Source organism: Archocentrus centrarchus, chromosome 1, assembly GCF_007364275.1.
Source record: "Archocentrus centrarchus isolate MPI-CPG fArcCen1 chromosome 1, fArcCen1, whole genome shotgun sequence".
Lineage (NCBI taxonomy): Eukaryota > Metazoa > Chordata > Actinopteri > Cichliformes > Cichlidae > Archocentrus > Archocentrus centrarchus.
In genome coordinates this window covers 20,492,828-20,512,295 of record NC_044346.1, presented here as the reverse complement: position 1 = coordinate 20,512,295, position 19,468 = coordinate 20,492,828, and the positions used below count along the sequence as shown (strand labels likewise).

Sequence of the window (19,468 nt, the reverse complement as noted above, 5' to 3'; positions counted from 1 at the left end):
AAGGTCCCTAAATTTGGAGGTTACAAGAATACCTAAATAGAGGAAACTATGCATGACAATCTTAAAAGGCAAGGTCTCTAACGGATACTCATTTGCAGCTTTATTCAAGGGGAAGAGTTCACTTTTGCCCAAGTTTAGCTTATAACCAGAAATACCGCCAAAGGAGTCCAGAGTGGAGAGAGTTGCTGGGATAGAAACAGAGAAGTTCGAAATATAAAGAAGAAGCTCGTCCGCATACAAGGATACTTTTTGCTCCAGACCACAAGAGAAAATGGCCCCTTCCTGTTCTAACATGTCTGCGCACCAGTGCACAAAGCAGCTCCATAAAGACATGGATGAGCGAGTTTGGTGTGGAAGAACTTGACTGGCCTGCACAGAGTCCTGACCTCAACCTGACAGAACACCTTTGGGATGAATTAGAGTGGAGACTGCAAGCCAGGCCTTCTTGTCCAACATCAGTGCCTGACCTCACAAATGTGCTTCTGGAATAATGGTTAAAAATTCCCATAAAACCTCCTAAACCTTGTGGAAAGCCTTCCCAGAAGAGCTGAAGCTGTTATTTGTGGGAAGGGTGGGCAAACATCATATTGAACCTTTTGGATCAAGAATGGGATGTCACTCAAGATCATATGTGTGTGAAGACAGACGAGCAAATACTTTTGGCAATACAGTGCACGGGAATAATTTCTTTCTCCATGTTTTCAGCTAAATTGCATTCAGCTTGCAATAAACTTACCTGTGATTGGTGCTTTACTGTAGCTGAAATGTTAGGACCATAGACTCTGATACAGTCTGTGGTTATGATAGCTCAAAAATACCAAGGAAGAAGATTAAATATTTATGCGAGAGTAAAGGTAGGAAAAAAGGTAAAAGTGAGGATTTCAAGTGGATTCTCTATTTTCTGCACTGTGCATTATCTTTACAAAAATAATGGGGAGTTATTTTTCACATTATTGCTCTCCAGTCATTAATAATCATTCGCCTCGGTGTGTCTTAGCATGACAGAAAGGCAAAGATGAGAAGTGTGAGGTAAATATTGTGTTTAATAAACAAACATCAGTCAGGGAACTGACATTAGTCTGGGGATGGAGAAGGGGAAATATAAAGCACAATGCACATGTGTAGTGGTGGAGGGGGACATATTTATCTGTTACACAAGGTGCCCCCCGTACAGTAGGAGCAGGAAGTTCTATATAACATACAGATCAGGATCCAAGTCTACGGTACAAAAACTTAGCAGCAACATGTTAACATCGGAGACCAAGGGGCTAACAAAGTAGTTTCATTTAGAAAAAGTCACAGTATTCTTTAAGCATAAATTTGTTAAAAAGGTAAAAACAGTCCTAAGCATCCTCTAGGGTCAATGCTACTCACAAGATCTGTGTGTGAAATACATAGGTAGGGAAATTATCTATACATTTATACTCTAATATAAAGACCTTCTGGTAATGGCACAGTACAAACTCCCAGGAAACGCGACAAAAATATACAATGTCTTCACGTCACATTTGCAGATTAAAATGTAACTAAAGGTCTCTGGCAAGCACAATAGTTTCAGTGATAAAAAAAAAAACAACTTCTCTTCAACCAAAATAAAGGACACCATTTTGTTAGTTCAGCTATCTTGACAGATTATGTCTTTTTAATACAAAAATAAGGACAAATACTGTATAAATTAATATATATTAAAAGAATCAGATTGATACATGGGGAATCTACTGAATAAGTACAGGTATTTATGATACAATAAATACTTGTCAATCATGACTGGGGGGGTGTAGAATAAACAGATAGTGTATTTAACCTGGCAGGTAATATGTTTAACTCTACAGGTGAGAGTATTTGTGTGTGTGTGTGTGTGTGTCCGTGTGTGTCTGTTTGTTGTTCAGTAGCTGTAGAAAATACCACATGTTTGAGCACAGCTGTGTGTAGGATCATGCACACAGTCTCAGAGGGTTCAGGAGGTCTGCTAAGGGAGACTGCAGACTACAGTGATGGTTTCTTGTGAAGGTTGTCACTGCCCACCCTCTCCCGATGCCTTAATGCAGCTCCTCCTAGTGGTGAGTCTGTGGTACTAAGGTTACTCCTAAAACACACAACTCGGGACGGGAAGCAGGAAGCCTACAGGAAGTGGTCAGCTGTGAGTGACCCATCAGTCCTCCAGGGAAGAGACAGTGTGGCACACCATTGGAGTCATCATGACCAACAAAAAGAAGTAGATATAAGGAAAAAGTCAACTCTTGTAATTTTTTTTTTTGTCTTTTTCTCCACTTCATAATAAAAAATAAGTCTGTTTTTGTACTTTACAATACAATTCGACATCCCCACCGAGGAAGCATCAATCATCAGTCCAGCACTGACAAGAAAAGAAACTTTTTATTTTTAAAATTTTGTTTCTTTTGTTTTTTCAGGGTTTAAAAAACAAAACAGGGTTGTTGTTGGTGATGGGGTCGGGGTGGGGGATACTGTGCAGGGTTTCCTCACAGGGAATCAGGATCTTGGACAACAGGGGAAGGGGGATCAAGTAAGGGGGCAGGAACACAGAACATATCTGGAGAACAGAAAATCTGCTGACGGTGTTGTCTCTGTTTTTTTTTCCTTTTTTTTTCTTTTTTTCTTTATGAAGAACACTTTGTACAGCCGCACTTGACAACTTTCTCCACTTCCTGGACAAAAGAGGACCCGTCAGTGCACTGGAAGGTGTATTTCCTGCGTTTGCTGCGAAGGGGGGTGCAGCAGGTGCCCTGTCCTTCTGCTCCCCCCGGGCAGCTGCCTCGACACTCTAAACGGGAGACCTTCTCCTGGGTTTGGCACGCCGCGTAGCCTTGCTGTCTCTGGTAGACATCTCGGACCCGTTCCCCTCGGCAGGCCACCTCTGCAGACACGAAGAACAGGGGGAATATTTGCAAGTTTTCTGCAATTTTTACAGAGAACACCATCGATTCTGCACATCAGAGTTTGTGGGGAAAAAGTCGTCAGGCTTTGATAAGAAAGAAATATGCTGGGAATGATATGTCTGGCTCTGCTGTTTGGATTTTGATCCTTTTTTGAAAAAAGGCTGACAGTGTTGTAGGAGTGCAATGTTAAAACAGTTGTTTTAAAGCACAATGTCTTAATGACAGTCAGTCTTAATGGTGATTAAACAACAACACAACAAGTCAATACATGAATGACATAAAGAGGACAGTAAGAAGAGGAAAAATGGCACTAATATAAGGAATGAAGATGAAGAAGAATCTTTCTAGAACAACCCCTGTTTGAAATATTCATAAAACTATCAGGTTCAAAAGCAGAAGTTTAGTAGACATCTGTTGTTGGTTCAACCAAATTCAGATTTAAAAAGATGACTTTTTCTAGGAGCCTTTTCAACAACTTGACAGTTTTTATTCATAAGAATAACAAATACTTTATTTATCCCATATTTGGGAATTTCTTCTATAGCAAGTAGCAAGTAGTTGCAAGTCGTAATAATGAAAGTATTACAAAGAGTATCCCTGCATCTGTCCTTGTGTCAGTGGAGATAAGTCAGTCTGTTAGGGAAGGTCCTCCGCCAGTAAGGAAAAGGTGGGGCAGAAGGTGGTCAGGATTATCCATGATGGAAAGTAGTTTGTTCAGTGACCTCCTTTCCACCACAGCTTCAAATGTGTCCAGTTTTCAGCCAATCACAGATCCAGCCTTTCTCATCAGTTTATTTAATCTATTGGTGTCCTCAGCTCTGATACTGCTCCCCCAGCAGACCACAGCATAGTACACTGCAGTCACTTCAATTGACTGACAGAAAATCTACATAATTTTGCTGCACACATTGAAGGAGCTCAGCTTCCTTAGGAAATAGAGCCTGCCTCTGTGTCGGTGTTCTAGCTGAGGCTGATGTGATGTGGAAACCCAGGTACCCCTCCATCACATCAACATCGTCTCACGGGACAGACACAGGCTATGCAGCCATCCTCTTCCTTCTGAAGTCGATCACCTTCTCTCTGGTCTTATTCACATTCAGAAGCAAATAATTCCTCTAGACCACAAAATCATCCACAAGTGCTTTGCCTCTTCCTGCTAAACATCAAGCCACTACAGAACCATTAGATTATTTCTGTAGGTGGCATCACAGAATATATACCAAATTTTGGTGGATATTCTGTGGGTGGCATGATCTGGAGTTGCACTGAAAATCTGAGGTTTGCAAGGCAAACAGGAATGGAGACAGCACAGTCCACTGTGGAGCTCCTGCACTGCTCATCACCAAATCAGACAGAGCACTGCCCGGTCTCACATACTGTGGCATGTCTGTCAGGTAGTCAGTAACACATTAGATGGTAGATGTGTTTACTGACACTTTCTGTAGTTTCTCTCTCAGTATCAGCGGCTGGATCATGTTAAATGCACTTGAGAAATCAAAGACAGTTATCCTTGGTCAGTCTTTACTATCTAGATGGGAGTACGTGCTTTGCAGCATGTAGATTTGATCTGTATGCAGACTGTAGAAGGTCAACCCAGACCTCTCCAGCACCTTCATCATCACATGTGATTTGAGGGCAAATGGTCAACAGTTATTAAGCTGTGATGCTCTAAGAAATCTCAACATTGTTTAGGAACCTGTGAAAGCCCTCTCACTGTCTTTCCAATGAGTTGACAAAAGTAGTAGACTCAAGCTTAAAAAAAGAAAAATGCCCATGAGACATGACCAAATGAGCAAGATGTGAACGCTTAATGTATAAATGTTTTTGCTTATTAAGTATTTCCAGTTCTGGAATATAATGACAGAAATATCAAGACCTGTTACCTTTAAAAAAGTTTAATACTTTAATGCTAATATTAAAGGAAAACCATGTGAGTTTGCCAAACTACATTATAGCAGTAAAAAATGAGCAGAAAGGAAAAATAGAAAGCTGGGATATTTCATGCCACATGTTGCACAATGTGACAGCAAACCATAACAGGGAGAGGTTTGTTGGACTGCATGCAAGAGACAAAATCAGTAAGCGGATGGTAACATGCGATCAGGTGGCCTCACCTGAGTAACCCCTCGTGTGGGATTAAGAAGAAGCTCAGGAGATGCTGAGTTGAAAAAGTGATGGGTTAGAAGCATCAGTGCAGAGACATGAAACACTTTTAGACACACATGCTGCTGAGAGACTTGAAGAGAGTTAGCAAGTAACAGAGAAGCTTAGACTTTGTTAGAAGAAACAGACTTAAGTACTACATTATTATTTTTCGAACAATACAGGAAGTTTACAGGTATCCATGTTTTCTTACCTCTGTCACATGCCTCCCCTGTATATCCGCTGTTACACTCGCAGTATGCCTTGCCCAGGCCTGACACTCTACATTTGCCGTGTTTGCAGCGAGACAGACCGCAGGGATTAGCTGCATCCTGCTCCTGCTCGTCACAGAGGACACCAGCAAAGCCAGGCTGGCAGCGGCAGGAGTAAGAGTAAGAGTTGATTGGGATGCAGGTGCCATGGATACACCTGTAGGGTGGAAGAGGAAAGGGACAGAACATAAGGATGTGGATCTTGCTGCCTCTCTGGAACCAGCTGCCATTGCACTTGCTGTGGTTTTAAATGCATAGACAAAGCACAGAAACACTCACTTGTTGCCATCACAGGGGTTGCTAACTTGCTGGTCACACAAGGTTCCTGTCCAGCCTGCGTGGCATGTACAAGTGAAGCCGCGGTGACCAGTAGGGTGGCATTCACCTTGGATGCAGGCGCCTCTCTGGCATGGCTGACAGCCTGGCTCCACCCCATTGCCCAACCACTGTCTGGTGGCACTCTGGGTGGTCCCAGAACCCAGAAGCCCAGGTTCTAGCCCAGCTCCTAGATCTTGGAGCTTCCCATTGATGTAGAGGTTACGGAGGCAGCCGTGGAAGCTCGTTCCGTTACGGCCTCCTGAGCTGTGCTGCAGAGCTGAAAGACCGCCAGAAGCTGAGGCACGCTCTGGCATCCCTACACGAAGATAGAAGTTATTAAAGTAATAAGAATATTATTAATGCAGGTATCTCAGTATCTCATTACTTGTCTTTAGCAAAAGCTCTAAGATGATTAAAGATTATTTTAATGATATATGTGTGAGTTTCAAATTGAATTGAGGACCAAAATGCCCATCAAGGCTTGATGTTTCATGCCAGTGATTTTAACCAAGTTTACCAAGATGATGTTCTATGTCATTTACACAGACACAGCTATAAGAATATGCACTGTGTTTGGATCCTCACCTCCTAGATAAAGTGGAGAATCTATATTGAGTGTGGACTGCTTGTTGAGGGAATTGATGGATTTGGGTGGCCCACCATCGATGGACAGAGACAGAGTCTGATCTGATGCTACTAACTCCACGGCATGAAAATTACCATCATTCACTGTCTCCACACTGAGAGAGAGAGAGAGAGAGAGATTCACTCCAGACATTTGTACCATCCATCATGTGATTGTGACGTCTGTGAATGAGCTTTCTGTTTGCATGTACATGTACCTGTATATAGCAGAAGGAGGATAGGAGCCGGTGTCGTAGCTGACCCTGAGACGTCCCCTGTACAGCTCCATGGCAATGTGATCATTGTCCCCTTTATACAACAACACACCACTGTCCTCATCAGTAGCAATCTGAAAACACAAAATGATCTCCATGTCAATGGCCTAATTTTTAGCAGGGAAACATGCACTTGATTCATTTATCTACTATAAGAACTGTCAACAAAGTACTTCATTACTACATAACGTACATGTACTTCATTACTGTTCATTCTAACACAAATATCTCTACTTTCTACTCCTTACATTTTCAAAACAGGCTATTTAATTTAGGTTTAAGATATTTGAGGGGAGTTTGTTATTTCCCATCACTGCAAGCCTTCAAAACACTTAATCCTATTAGTGTATCCATCACCAGTGCTTATCACACACAAAGAGATGAAAAAGGGCCAAAACTGGATAATCTATGTAGAATTTATAATTCTACACTTAGCGCTAAGGGGTTAAAGCGGGCTGGAATGAGCCATAACTGTGTTTTTTTGGGGGCAGGGGTCCATAAGTTGTGGTCACAGTACATCAGAATCTAGCTAACGCTACAGAAGAGGAGCATAAAGGGAGTAATGATTTTTAAGTGAGAGGTAATTTCAAATGCAACATTTCTATCAGCTCAACAAATATCAGCAAACACAGAAACTGTGTGCAGTTTCTCTCCCTGTATTTCCAGGGAGAGAGGTCCTCATTTCAATTTGAAAGGTAAGGACTGCTCAGTGACATTTGACTTACTGCGTAAGTTAAAGCTTACATCCTCATTAATTTGAGGGTTTTTTCTATGCCACTGCAACATGTCACAAACCTTTTTGCCTTCTCTCTCCCTTAGTCTGTGTTTTGTCCTGTCTCTCTATGATCTCTTTCTTCTTTTCTCTTTCCCTTCACCCCCAACCGGTTGCAGCCAATGGCTGCCCCTCCCTGAGCCTGGTTCTGCTGTTTTGTCCTGTTAAAAAGAAGTTTTTCCTTCCTACTGTTGCCAAGTGCTTGCTCATAGGGGTTCTTTTGATTCTTGGTGTTCTCTCCAGGATGTATTGGGATGTCACTCAAATTCATATATGTGAGAAGGCAGGTGAGTGAATACTTTTGTGAGGCATGTGTGTACTTTTGCAACCTCTGCTTAAACCTGCCCAAATGGGAGCAGCAGAAATTAATATCATGAACTTGTCATCAAAAAGCTGTCTGTTAATGCAGGCTTATTCACCCACTTTAACTGTTTTTGTCTCAGCTGTCCTTTCTTTATGCATCCCGGCACTAATAATGTCACAGGCATAACCACTGGTTTCTCTAAAAGAGAAATTAAAATGCAAAACTGATGGCTGGTGTTGATTCTGTGATCTAAATGTATGCTAATACATGAGGAACACAAACTGGAGATCTTTACAAACCCCTGAAGGAAATCTGGCTCTTTAGCAGCTAAGTGCTCCACTACGTTTACCAGCTAGTCACTAACTGTGTCTGCATGCCAATGAGAATTTAATTATAAATAAACCAACACAGTGAAATTATAAAGTGCCATAAATTTGAGGGGAGGCACAGATTCTTCTTACTATTCAATGTGGCTCTGTGAAAAATATTTGCCACATCTGATAAATTGTTATTCTAGAAATAATGAAAACATTTGCTTTAAAATATTAGAAATAAGTACTTACTGTCCAGAATCACCAGATTAGTAGCTAATGTGTTTACCAGAACTTTAGTGTTTTGAGGTGCAGCTAAGTTTAAATGTTAATATTAAGCTAGCCATTTTAGTCCAGATGGTGTCCGTGCCCTCTCCAAAGGGTAACAAGCTAGATTTGAGTGGTGATTAATAGGAGGGTCAGGTAGGGTCATTCATCAGGGGTGGCTGTGGCTCAGGAGGCAGTACTAATTGGAAGGTGGTGTTTGAACCCTGGCTCCTCCAACCTGCGTGTCAAAGTATCCTCAGCCAAGATAATCAATCAATCGATCGACCGACCGACCGACCGACCAACCATTTTTATATTATATTATCTAGAGAACTACTTGAGTTAGGTCATTCAAAAATATTTTTGGATGAATATCTGGTCCTGTAGCTCTATGAATTTGGACTTTCAGGAGTGTAGCTCACATTAACACAGAATGATGGATGCTGGAAGTCTCTAAAATGTTAGGATGTTCACAGAAAGCAAATATTTGCATGACTGATATTTTGTTTACAGCTTCTTATTTATGTTTGTGATATTCTTTAAAATGGTGAAAATCAGGTGAATGGTTTCACAGGTATTAAAGCTTTAATATGACATATTTCCATCCAGCTTCAGCATATTCCACAGGTATGACACCATGTCCCAAATCCAAATTATTTTGTTAATAAACTTTGTTAATATTTTATCTAAATTTTGTGATGATGTTCCCTCTCATTTTCCAAATATGAAATTTAGATTTTTTCCCAGACAACTAATCACCTGAAATTTTGCATAATTCCAACTAAGAAGTGTACCTGCTCTGCCTTGGAATTTTTTCAGGTAAATCTGCAATGGTCAGATGGGACTTTTTTTTTTTAATTTAATGACTTGAGATGGAATGTACAGAAGCCTATTCTCATCACTGAAAACAACATTTGTAACAGGCAGAGCTGAATTGAAATTTTGACTTATTATCTCCAGTTTTTCACTTAATATGTCAGAGTTTCAAGTTATTTTCTCAGAAGTTTCAGTTAGTAAGTTGAAAGTTTGAGATGCGTAATCTGAAATTTTTTACATAAAATCCCCAAATTTTGACTTATGGACACTAAAAAAACATTTTTTTTAGTGGCAGAAACAACCCTCCATGGGAATGACTCAGAAAGAAACTCTTGCAACACAAATGTGGGTCCATTTCCTGGATTTGTTGCTTTGCTATTGTTTTTTTAATCAATTGTATCAAAATTTTTACAAATTATTTAAATGAGGGGCAGCACAGTGGCATGGTGGTTAGCACTGTTGTGCTGTCACAGCTAGAAGTTCTGGGTTTGAATCCACCTTGGCCCAGGCCTTTCTGTGTGGAGTTTGCATGTTCTCCCCGTGTACCCTGCAGCTGGGATAGACTCCAGCCCCCCCGTGACCCTGAACAGGATAAGTGGCAGAGGATGGCTGGATGGATTATTTAAATTAAAATATCTGGGAGGTTTCTCTGATTAAGCTGTTTACCAGTGAGACACTGTTTATTTTAAGGGGTCATAATCTCCAAAACGTTTGCAAACCCTGGTTTCATTTTAAAAATTGCAAAAATATTTTACCTGAAAGTAAAGCAAAAGTGCACGTAATTAAAACAAAAGACACAAATAAAGTAAACAGTCTGTGACTGATTGAGCACCTGCAGGCTGATGTTGGTCTGTGGCGAGAGGAGGCTGGAGGGAAGCTGCAGGTAGGACTCGCGGTTGACAAAGTTGACGCTGACGAGTGTCTCACAGCGCTCGCCCTCGTAGCCGTGGAGACACTGGCAGCGGGGGTCTGATCCCACAATGACACACTGCGCCCCGTTGAGGCACTCATGGTTGTCGCAAGGACTGGTGCGAGGAAGGACCATTGGAGGAGAGAACTCGCAGAATAATCCGCTGCAACACACATTTTCACTCACATTAAATACCATAAGAGTCCAGAGTTTCTAAGTACTAACCAAAATGTTTTTAAGGTTTCAGATTATCCTTGTGAACACAGTTAGTGGGTTTTAAGGCACTTATTTTTTTCTTATATGTATTCTTTTCATGTTTCAAAAAATGTCCTTGGTGCTTTCAAGTACAGTTGGATATTGGTGTTTTTTTTTTTTTTTTAAAAAAGGAACACTGTTGGGAAACTTAAAAATATATCACACTATCCAGGGATGTAGAGAAAAATAGCATGCTCATCACAATAACTGTCAGTGAACACTAGGGGGAGCTTCTCTCATATCACAACTAAGAGTTTTTATATATTAGCTGTAGATTGGTGTGAGGGGAGAAAATGATTTTCTTGGCAAGCACAGAAAACATTAAAGGGTCAAGCAAATGTTGACATTTCCATTTGGTAAGGTCTCCAGTTAAAAGCTATTTATGTCTGTTAAAATGATTTCCACGTAGCAAAACACTGTTGCAGATACTGCTGATTAAGAGGCTGTGACACCGTCAGCATGTCTTTTGTTGTGGTGTGTAGCTCACCTGTACCCCTCCGGACAGATGCAGGTGTATCCATTCACGGCATCGATGCACTGACCGCCATTCTGACACTTATTCTCTTCACAGTCATCATAATCCAGCTCACAGTGCTCGCCTACGTAGCCTGGAGTGCACTCACACCTAAAATGTACACACACACACACACACACACACACACACACACACACACACACACACACACACACACACACACACACACACACACACACAGAAATACTTGTTATTACTGGACTCTTTTCAGGGATACAGCTGTTCTTTGTGTCTGTCTGTGGCTAGATTTGCTCTAATTACATGTGTAAGATTTCTTTAAAACTAAAAAGAAAACATGTCAATTGCCTCTTGACCCAGACAGTCCACATGGTACAAATGCTAGAGAACACAAACACACACAATCCCGAATTTACATAATGCCAAAGAGCCTGACGAAGAGCACTTGCAGACATAACTACACTGACCACAGCACAAATAAGCAAGGGAATAAAACTAAATCAAGGTTCAGATAAAATCTTGCCAGGAAACCTTTCTAGGGAGCCAAAATCACACTCCCAACACCTCCCATTCACATGCACACATTCTCACAAAAACACACACACACTGCTTATGTCTGCTGGGAAAAACCAGCAACTAAATTATTTCTGTGTGAAAAATATAAGTCTTCAAATCCTGATAGAGAAAACAGGAAGCACTGCTTATTCTAATAACTTTGCATATGCGTTTATACAAGAGTGTGTGTTTGTGTGTGTGCTTGTGTGTGTGTGTGTGTGTGTGTGTGTGTTTCCAGTCTACCCACTTGTATCCCTGAGGAATCAAAATGCATTTTGAGTCGTGCTGACATGGGTTCAGCTCGGGGGCACAGAAGTCCAGTTTCTCTTCACACAGCTCCCCTAGAAACACACACAAACACAAACACACATAAATATATTGTCACTTTTTCAATTCTTTGCACAGCATTAACGATAAAGTGAAATTAAAACATAAAACACATTAATATTTAAACATCTTTCCAGTGTGTTTCTTCTTTGTCAGTGCGTGTTTGTCATATATGCATAGAAATGCGTGTGTAAGTGTGTGTGTGTGTGTGCGTGTGTATATGTTGAATGGGTGCTTGGCCTCATGATGGATGACTCTCTTGTGGCCAGAAAAAACACAGCGCTCTGATAAATGATCTCAGTGCTGAGAATGTTGTATTTCTGATCATATTCCAGAGTTTAAATCCTGATCTTCCTGAAACTCTGAACTCCAAATGAATCACTGATGAGGGAATACACCAATACTCCTGACAGCACAAATTCCACTCTGGGAATAATTACACAACCCTATGGGGATCAGTAAAAATGAGTGTGAAACAGTGGGAGATGTGAATGTATATGTTTGTGCTACTGAGCCCTTCATTTAGACAGTAACTGCTGTGTCTCACACACCTAGAAGTAGTCAGATTTGCTTAAAACATTCTTCAGTTCAATAATATTCCTTATTCATCTTATACAGGTTTATCCATTGTCGGAAATAAGCAATTTAAGTGCTTCTCAGTGTAAGCCAGCTTCATTTGAAACCAACTTTCTTCTGATTGGCTGCTCCACACAAACAGCAGGCAGGTGGGTCGGGATTCTGTGCTCACAGCCAAAGCTGTCTGCCCAATATGACCATATTAAGATTATTCCTCTCTTTGGTACCATTTAGTGAAAAAAAACAAAACTATTTGAAACTTTGACCACCCAACATCTCTCCAAAGAGTCCAGTCACAGTTTATGTATGACACAAAAGCATAGTAGGTCAACTTGAGCTTTTACTCCTCCAAGGGAAAATTATTTTATCCCACAAAATGTCCCGTCAGTTCAGAAACTTTAGGAACGGGGCTCGCAGAGCTGAGCATTACTTACTGGCCAAGTACTCACAGCATTTTATTAAAGGCAATTTAAAATGTTATAACTGTATAAACAGTTTGCTTTTTTGTTCACATCAAATAAGCTGCAGAAAAAAAGCATATGACAGACTGACCAATGATAAAATATAACATAGTTTCAGGTATTAAAGCAGCCATTACTTTTTCATACTCCACTGGACTAATGTGCATAATTTTCAGAAATGTTTAGACTGCGGTGGAAATGCATGCAGACCAGTAGGCTTTTAGTTCCTTAAAATGTGCTCAGGTGCTTTGGGTCATTACTGTAAGACACAGTACAGTGCAAAACTATTGAGCCACCCCTCATTTCTTCTATTCTTGTATTTTGCTTCCAAGTAGCCAGACTTTCTTGCATTTTTTATTTTTTTTTAAAGTGGTCTTGAGCGATAGTTCTAGAGGTTTTCTGAAGGACTTTGGCATTGACATTGGCTGCTTTTTCACTCATTTGTATTGAGGAATGTTTTTATTTTTCAGCTTGTTAAACAGCTTTACACTGACCTATGGATTATTCAAGCATAAAAAAGGCACCTAACTCAAGAGATGAACCAGTGTTGTATCTACACATAATAGATGACTTAGGCAAGAATCATTTTTAAATTGTATTTTTCGGTACTTTGTTACTAGCACCCTGTCACTAAAACACATAAGAAACAGAGTCCTGTTTCTTTTGTGTAATCTACAAAAAATGCCAAAGAAGAAGCCATTCTTAAAGAAGGGAAACAGAGAAAAGGCTGAGTTATGCCAAAATACACAAGAACTGAACTGAAAATAAGTGACAAATTTGAAATTTTGGCTCAAATTGTTGCCAATATGTATGGAGGAGGTCAGGAGAAAAGTACAACAGTGAGTGTCTGCAGCCATCTGTAGACACACAGTGGAGTCTCTTTCATGGTTTGGAGCTGCATTTCAGCCAGTGTTGATGGAGATCTTGTTGAAATTGATGGAATTATGAACACAGAAAAGCACAGTCAGATTTGGTTCATCGTGTAATACCATCTGCAAAGCGAAAAACACACAATAGAGCACTATCAGTCATGGATTGGTCTCCCCAGAGCCTCAACGTTATTGAAGCAGTGTGGGATCATCTTGACAGAGAACAGAACAAAAGGCAGCCAACATCCAAAGAAGAGCTTTGAATGTCCTTCAAGAAGCCTGGAGAACTATTCCTGAAGACTAATTAAAGAAATAATAAGAAAGCTGCCTTCAGTTCAGGCTGTGTTGAAGAATAATGGTGGTCATGCCAAATATTGACTTTCAAGCTTGTTAGAACCGTACAAACCCTGTTTTTACCTTATATATTGTATTTCAATGCATGCTTGCACATTGTTGTTTCAATAAATTGTTGCACCTATTTCCCATTTTCCTAGCAGAACCAAAAAGATTGAGGGGTGGCTTAAACTTTTTGCACAGCACTGTAGATATTCAGGTTTCAGGAAGCAGACGTAGTTGTTGTCCCAAACTTTCATTCCTCAGTGTGGAACATTAAAATGACCTTTATTAAAAATGATAAGATGTAACTCAGCATGTTTTCCTTATTGTCCAAAAAAAAAAAAAAAAAATCCCAAGAAATGACCCAAACCAACAATGATTGGCTCCTAATATAACTTCTTCTGTTCCAAAGGCTTCCATTGTTCCACCAAATAGCTTTAAAACACTAAACACACACATTTTAGTCTATTTCAGTCTATCGTGGAATCAAACAAATACTTTCAGGGCCACCAAATGTACAGCTGAAAATAGTCAGCACCCAGTGCACCATTTGAGCAAAGCGGGATAATAACTACAGTGTGTAACTGCTTAGAAACTGTTTTTTTAAAAAAAACAAAAAAAAACTGAAAATATATGCTTGTTCTGGAGGAGCGAATGGAATAAATGCACTCGATGAATGTCTACATTACTGTAGGACAGAGACACAAGTTGTTAGTTTGGACCTTTTAATGGGATTTTTACATTTCATAATATAGAACATTACCAGTTCTCTCCTCTAATTCCAGCTCATTTACCTGGGATGGTCATCCCATGTATGCGTGAAGCAGCAAGCACCACGGAAATCTGAGAGGTCTATTTGTACATCAAAGACATGCACTGCTAACACAGAGCATGGCTGCATACAGTATGCTGAATCTGTAGCATTCCCGTGGATAAAGCAGAGGAAATGAGGGAAGTTAGGAAGGAAGGAGAGAGGGACAGAAAGGACAGAGGGAAGAACAGACTAACCTCTCTCCACCTCATTGGTAGCAGCTGCAACCACAAAAAAAAGATGACAGATGATAGAAAGCAGAGCGAGATGGGAGAAAAGACACAGGACAGCAAAACACAAAAAGACAGAGAGAGAACACCGCCGCATAGGTTAGCAGTCAGAGATGATTAGTGCAAAAACAGTGCAAAAGCAGACAAACAAGTAGCAACAGACCAGTGTTAGTTAAATAAAACATGATTTGTCTTGTTTAATTCTCTGTAACTACAGAAGGTTTTTGTGGAAGAGATAATCATGGTGACAATTTCTGGAACGGAAAGTTTATTTTATATTTCCCACAGACAGCCTTTACACTTCCACAGTTCAGATAATGTTAATGTTAGTACAACATACGGCACAAAGAACTGTGTGAGAAAATAAACTTGATATTTGATTAAAGAAAAAATAAAGAGAGTCAAATGTAAAAGTTTTTGCACATTTGGTTAAATCAAGGTGCTATCATAAAGCTCTGCAACTTTGCCCATAAAAATCAAAAACATTATCTGATTTAAATTTAGCAGATCTTCCCATCAAGGTCGTCTCCTTTACCGCTGCTGTTTTTTCGGATCACACTTGCCCTAATCTGAGAACCTGTGTAACTGCTGTGCAGACTGGATCTCCTCCAGTTTTAGAAGTGTATGAAGTACATGAAGACACAAATTTGGCGAGCTGGGCAAGCGCCAGACTTTAGGTTATTTATGCTTATGAATCGTCCCCCCGGAGGCTTCAAGATGTAATAGCGGAGCACTTCATTGACGGTCTGATTGCACAACCTTCAGATGAAAACTGCTGTTAAGTCTCAGCTCTCATCACCAGTGATGATGCTTACTTTTAAATTTGGCTCTCTGCAGGTTTGTGGTGCATTGTGAACACAGTGATCTACTAACAGCAGCCACACTGGATGCACTCCAGAGTTGCAGAATGAGACAACCTTGAAGGCAAGATGTGCAAAATTTAAAACAAAAGGATGTCCAGCTTTAATGGGCTGAGTGGCATGAATTTTTGATTGACTCCCAGGATGCACTTTGGAAAGAAATTTCCAGTCACTGATCTAAAAATTCTGTTATGAATGTCTCTAAGCATATTATGGTACAACATTTTGTTTTTAGATATTCTAATTTGTTCCTTCAGCATGCCTTTTTTCTGTGGTAATGGTGGTCGATGCCTATGCGTACTGCAGAGGCTGATATCATGCAAAAATAATATCAACACAATGCTGAAATAACTAAAACTGATGGCTATGACACAAACCTACACAATCCCTGTATTATCTGGGAGAGTCCTGTGCTTCTGTTTGGAGAAATAAATAAAATGGGAATACAGAACAGGGAAAACATGCATCCGACATCCAACATCCGTTCCCAGCCTTTAATTCTTCATAAGTGTTACCTGTATATTCTGGTGAGCACATGCATGTGTAGTTGTTGATTCCATCAACGCAGGTGGAATTATTCTCACAGTCGTTATCTTCACAGTCATCAATGTTGATCTCACACGCGTCACCTTCGAAGCCCTCCGGACACACACACCTGAGATCATACACACACAGATCCACACACTCATAAATAGGTGGATAAAAACCTGTAGGGTCACTTACACTATACCAAGCACTGCGTAACAATACACCATTGAAACTGTCACCCATGTGGAGTGTGAAGGAGTGGGGACGCAAATACAGGACACGGAGGCAGACAAACTCAAAGCAAGCCGTATTTTAAAGGCTGTTTCAATCTATTAATGGCAGAACTAAACACAAAAAGCGGACTGAGGACACTAAACTGCAAAAACCTAATATTGGAAAACATACTGAAAAGTGAAAGAAACATGACATTAGGAGAGTCAGTGGAAACTGGGAAACAGTGGGGTGAGGAAAACAGATGACCTGACAAAGTATGGGAAGAGACAGAGACAACATATACACAGAGGAATGATTAGAGAAGTGGAGACAGCTGGGGGAAAACAAGGACAAGGAACAAGGAAGTAAAACTAAAAGCGACGCACAATGAACACAAACTATGAGGTCTTAGAGATAAGATGGGACCTGATTATTCAAGACCTTGTATGTGAGGAGAAGGATTTCAAATTCAATTCTGGATTTAACAGGGAGGCGATGAAGAAAAACCAATATGAGACAAACATGCTCTCTATTTCTACTCTCCGTCAGTACTCTTGCTGTAGCATTTTGGATGAAGTGAAGCCAGAGACAGGGCACATGTTAGCAAACAGCTGGGAGCTTCATCACATGATTTTTAACCACAGCAGCCACTTGTGAGTATATATTTTGTGAGTACTTTAGGTCCCATTGCACACACCACGAAGCTTCATACACGCACATGTCTGAGTGTTCTTGATGTACCACCAATACGCTACTCTCAGTGGCCTCAAACAGACACCAGGTAGGGATTTTCTACCCAGTGTGGGGATAATTGTAAGCAGCTGATTACTACTGAATAATTGCCAATATAGTCGACAACTAATTTTGTGTGGGTGGACAATTTTATTGACCAATCATGGGTGCTCTAATCGTGAAAATTGCTCAGTTCTGGGGACTTGTGAATATCAGCCATCCTGAATGCCCCCCCCCAACTCCTTCCCCTCCCCTGACACACACATATACAAACACACACACAGATGCACTATCCATGCTTGCAGCTCATAATGGCAGTGTCAGCTCCATCTACATATCCCCAGAAGAGAGTCATTATTCTGTTAAGATGAGCGTGCCTCAACTCTGTAACTACTACTCAGGTTTATTACAACACTCTCCCTCGCACACACACACACATTGAGAGTGCTATATTATGGGTCTAATAAAGAGCTCTTATGCGGCACACACTCGGGTGGATTAATATCTCATTATAGAGTCAGCGACAGCTCTTCACGATGAATATTCCACCTCTACACTGGAGAGGGAAAAGAAATCATACACTGATGGAAATATAGACATAAATGGACAAGAAATAGTAGCATACAGTATACAGAGAAGGTAAAGAAGCGACAAACAGGAGGAGCTTGGGTTTGTTTAATTATCTGCTTACGTGGTTAAAATCTGCTCGGAGCAAGCAAACAGGAATTAGCTCCTCTACAGTTAACACTAAATAGACTAATGAAGAGAGGACAATTCTCACAGTGGGTCTGCCCACCTCACTCTGGAGACACAACAGAACCGGTCCCCTGAGCCATTTACCTCCCGTAAATTCATTGCCACCTCTCATTACTGCTGCAGCATCATTGATGGAAGGATCTGCTGAGAATCCGCAGATTACCTTCATGCGCATTCTCACCGGTCTCTTGATATCTGAGAGCTGATGTTTGGTGTTCTGAATAATTGGTTTATGAACAGATGCTGCACCAGACTTTGTGGTCACACAGTTATTTATGTTTATTAGTGTTTTCGTTCCATTCCATCATCTGCCAAGATCTGAGAATGGTGCAACCATAAGTTTTCTTTAAGGAAGAAAACTGTGTGGAAGTTTTGCTTTAGCCCTTTTTTTTTTTTTTTAAGCTCTCTCTCTCTCTAATTCTTACCATACACTACTTATGATGTATAATGCCACCACTGAGCCTGTAGCACTTAGAAAACTGGTTACTGGAGTTAAAACGCCATTGAGTGAAACACTCAAAAGAGAGGTCAAAACTGATGCAATTGAGGCCCTGGCATCAAAGTTCCTCAGGACGGGCAAAACTCTTTAAAAATGTCTGATCCTTAGATGCATTTTCTTGGATTTCCCATAATGCAATGCACCCCACCAGGTAAATGCTCACATCTTTCAAAACTCCACAGAAGCAACAAATGCTTTCTTTTTTGTCCCAGCTATTTTCATCATCAGAGTTCACCCTTTAAAAACCTCTCTCCAGAGCCACAGAAGACGTTACACAGTTTTCCTGAGGCAAAAAGGGGGAGATTTGTGTGTGAATGGAGTGAAATACCTCTATCACTTAACCTGTGAGGGAATAAGAGCCAAGACTAACAAGATTGGATAAAATATTTTGAACATCTCTCACCAAAAGTTGCTGCCTTCTCCTTCCTTCAGATGGCAGGTTCCACCATTCTGGCACGGGTTACTGATACAGGCATGAATGGGTTCATCACAGTTTTGGCCCTGCATGCAAACACAAACACACACATATGCTCAGAGAGCTAAAACAACAACAGCTTCTTATAATTTCCACCTATTGCATCAGTTGACTTTGAAACTGTTGTCTCTTATCCATACACTCTCTTTACCCGAAAACGTTCACAGATGTATTCATCTGGCTCACACAGGGATAAGGTCTTTCTACGTGTGCGTTTCTGTGTGTGTAAGATATTGTTCCTGTCCCACAGGCATTAACTGTGAAGACAAAAAGACTATTTTTTCTTTTACCAGTAAGTGATTAGAAAAGCTCCTAAAAAAAGAACAGGTGAATGCAATCCTCTTGGCCTTCCATGGTTTGCATACCTTAAATCCATAAGGGCAGGTGCAGCGGTAGTAGTGCACAGGGTCATTAGCACATGTGCCATCATTCTTGCAGGGGTTGGACAGGCACGGATCACACTTAGCCTGGATATTTATATCCACTGGGCCTGTATGGTGCACCAATCCACACAAATAAAACATATACACAAGAGAGATTATTAACAATGCATAGAGTTTGACACGTAGGGGAGCAGGAAGAGT

At 40.6% G+C, this 19,468-nt stretch overlaps 1 protein-coding gene across 2 annotated transcripts in view; it reads right to left on the bottom strand.

Moving 5' to 3' along the window:
• Positions 1 to 1,034: 1,034 nt before the first annotated feature.
• slit2 (slit homolog 2 (Drosophila)) overlaps positions 1,035 to 19,468 on the bottom strand; it is a 115,538-nt gene continuing 97,104 nt past the window's right edge. The window contains exons 27-38 of one of the 2 annotated variants that reach the window (XM_030729263.1): positions 19,250 to 19,374; positions 18,813 to 18,910; positions 16,197 to 16,336; positions 14,789 to 14,812; positions 11,459 to 11,552; positions 10,651 to 10,788; positions 9,831 to 10,071; positions 6,472 to 6,602; positions 6,215 to 6,369; positions 5,591 to 5,945; positions 5,254 to 5,468; positions 1,035 to 2,875 (exon numbers count right to left, since the gene is read on the bottom strand). In XM_030729263.1, coding sequence (XP_030585123.1) covers positions 2,619 to 2,875; positions 5,254 to 5,468; positions 5,591 to 5,945; positions 6,215 to 6,369; positions 6,472 to 6,602; positions 9,831 to 10,071; positions 10,651 to 10,788; positions 11,459 to 11,552; positions 14,789 to 14,812; positions 16,197 to 16,336; positions 18,813 to 18,910; positions 19,250 to 19,374 — 1,973 coding nt within the window. In that variant the 3' untranslated portion in view covers positions 1,035 to 2,618. The remainder of the gene's footprint in view (positions 2,876 to 5,253; positions 5,469 to 5,590; positions 5,946 to 6,214; positions 6,370 to 6,471; positions 6,603 to 9,830; positions 10,072 to 10,650; positions 10,789 to 11,458; positions 11,553 to 14,788; positions 14,813 to 16,196; positions 16,337 to 18,812; positions 18,911 to 19,249; positions 19,375 to 19,468) is intronic. The other variant, XM_030729271.1, reaches the window with a different exon arrangement.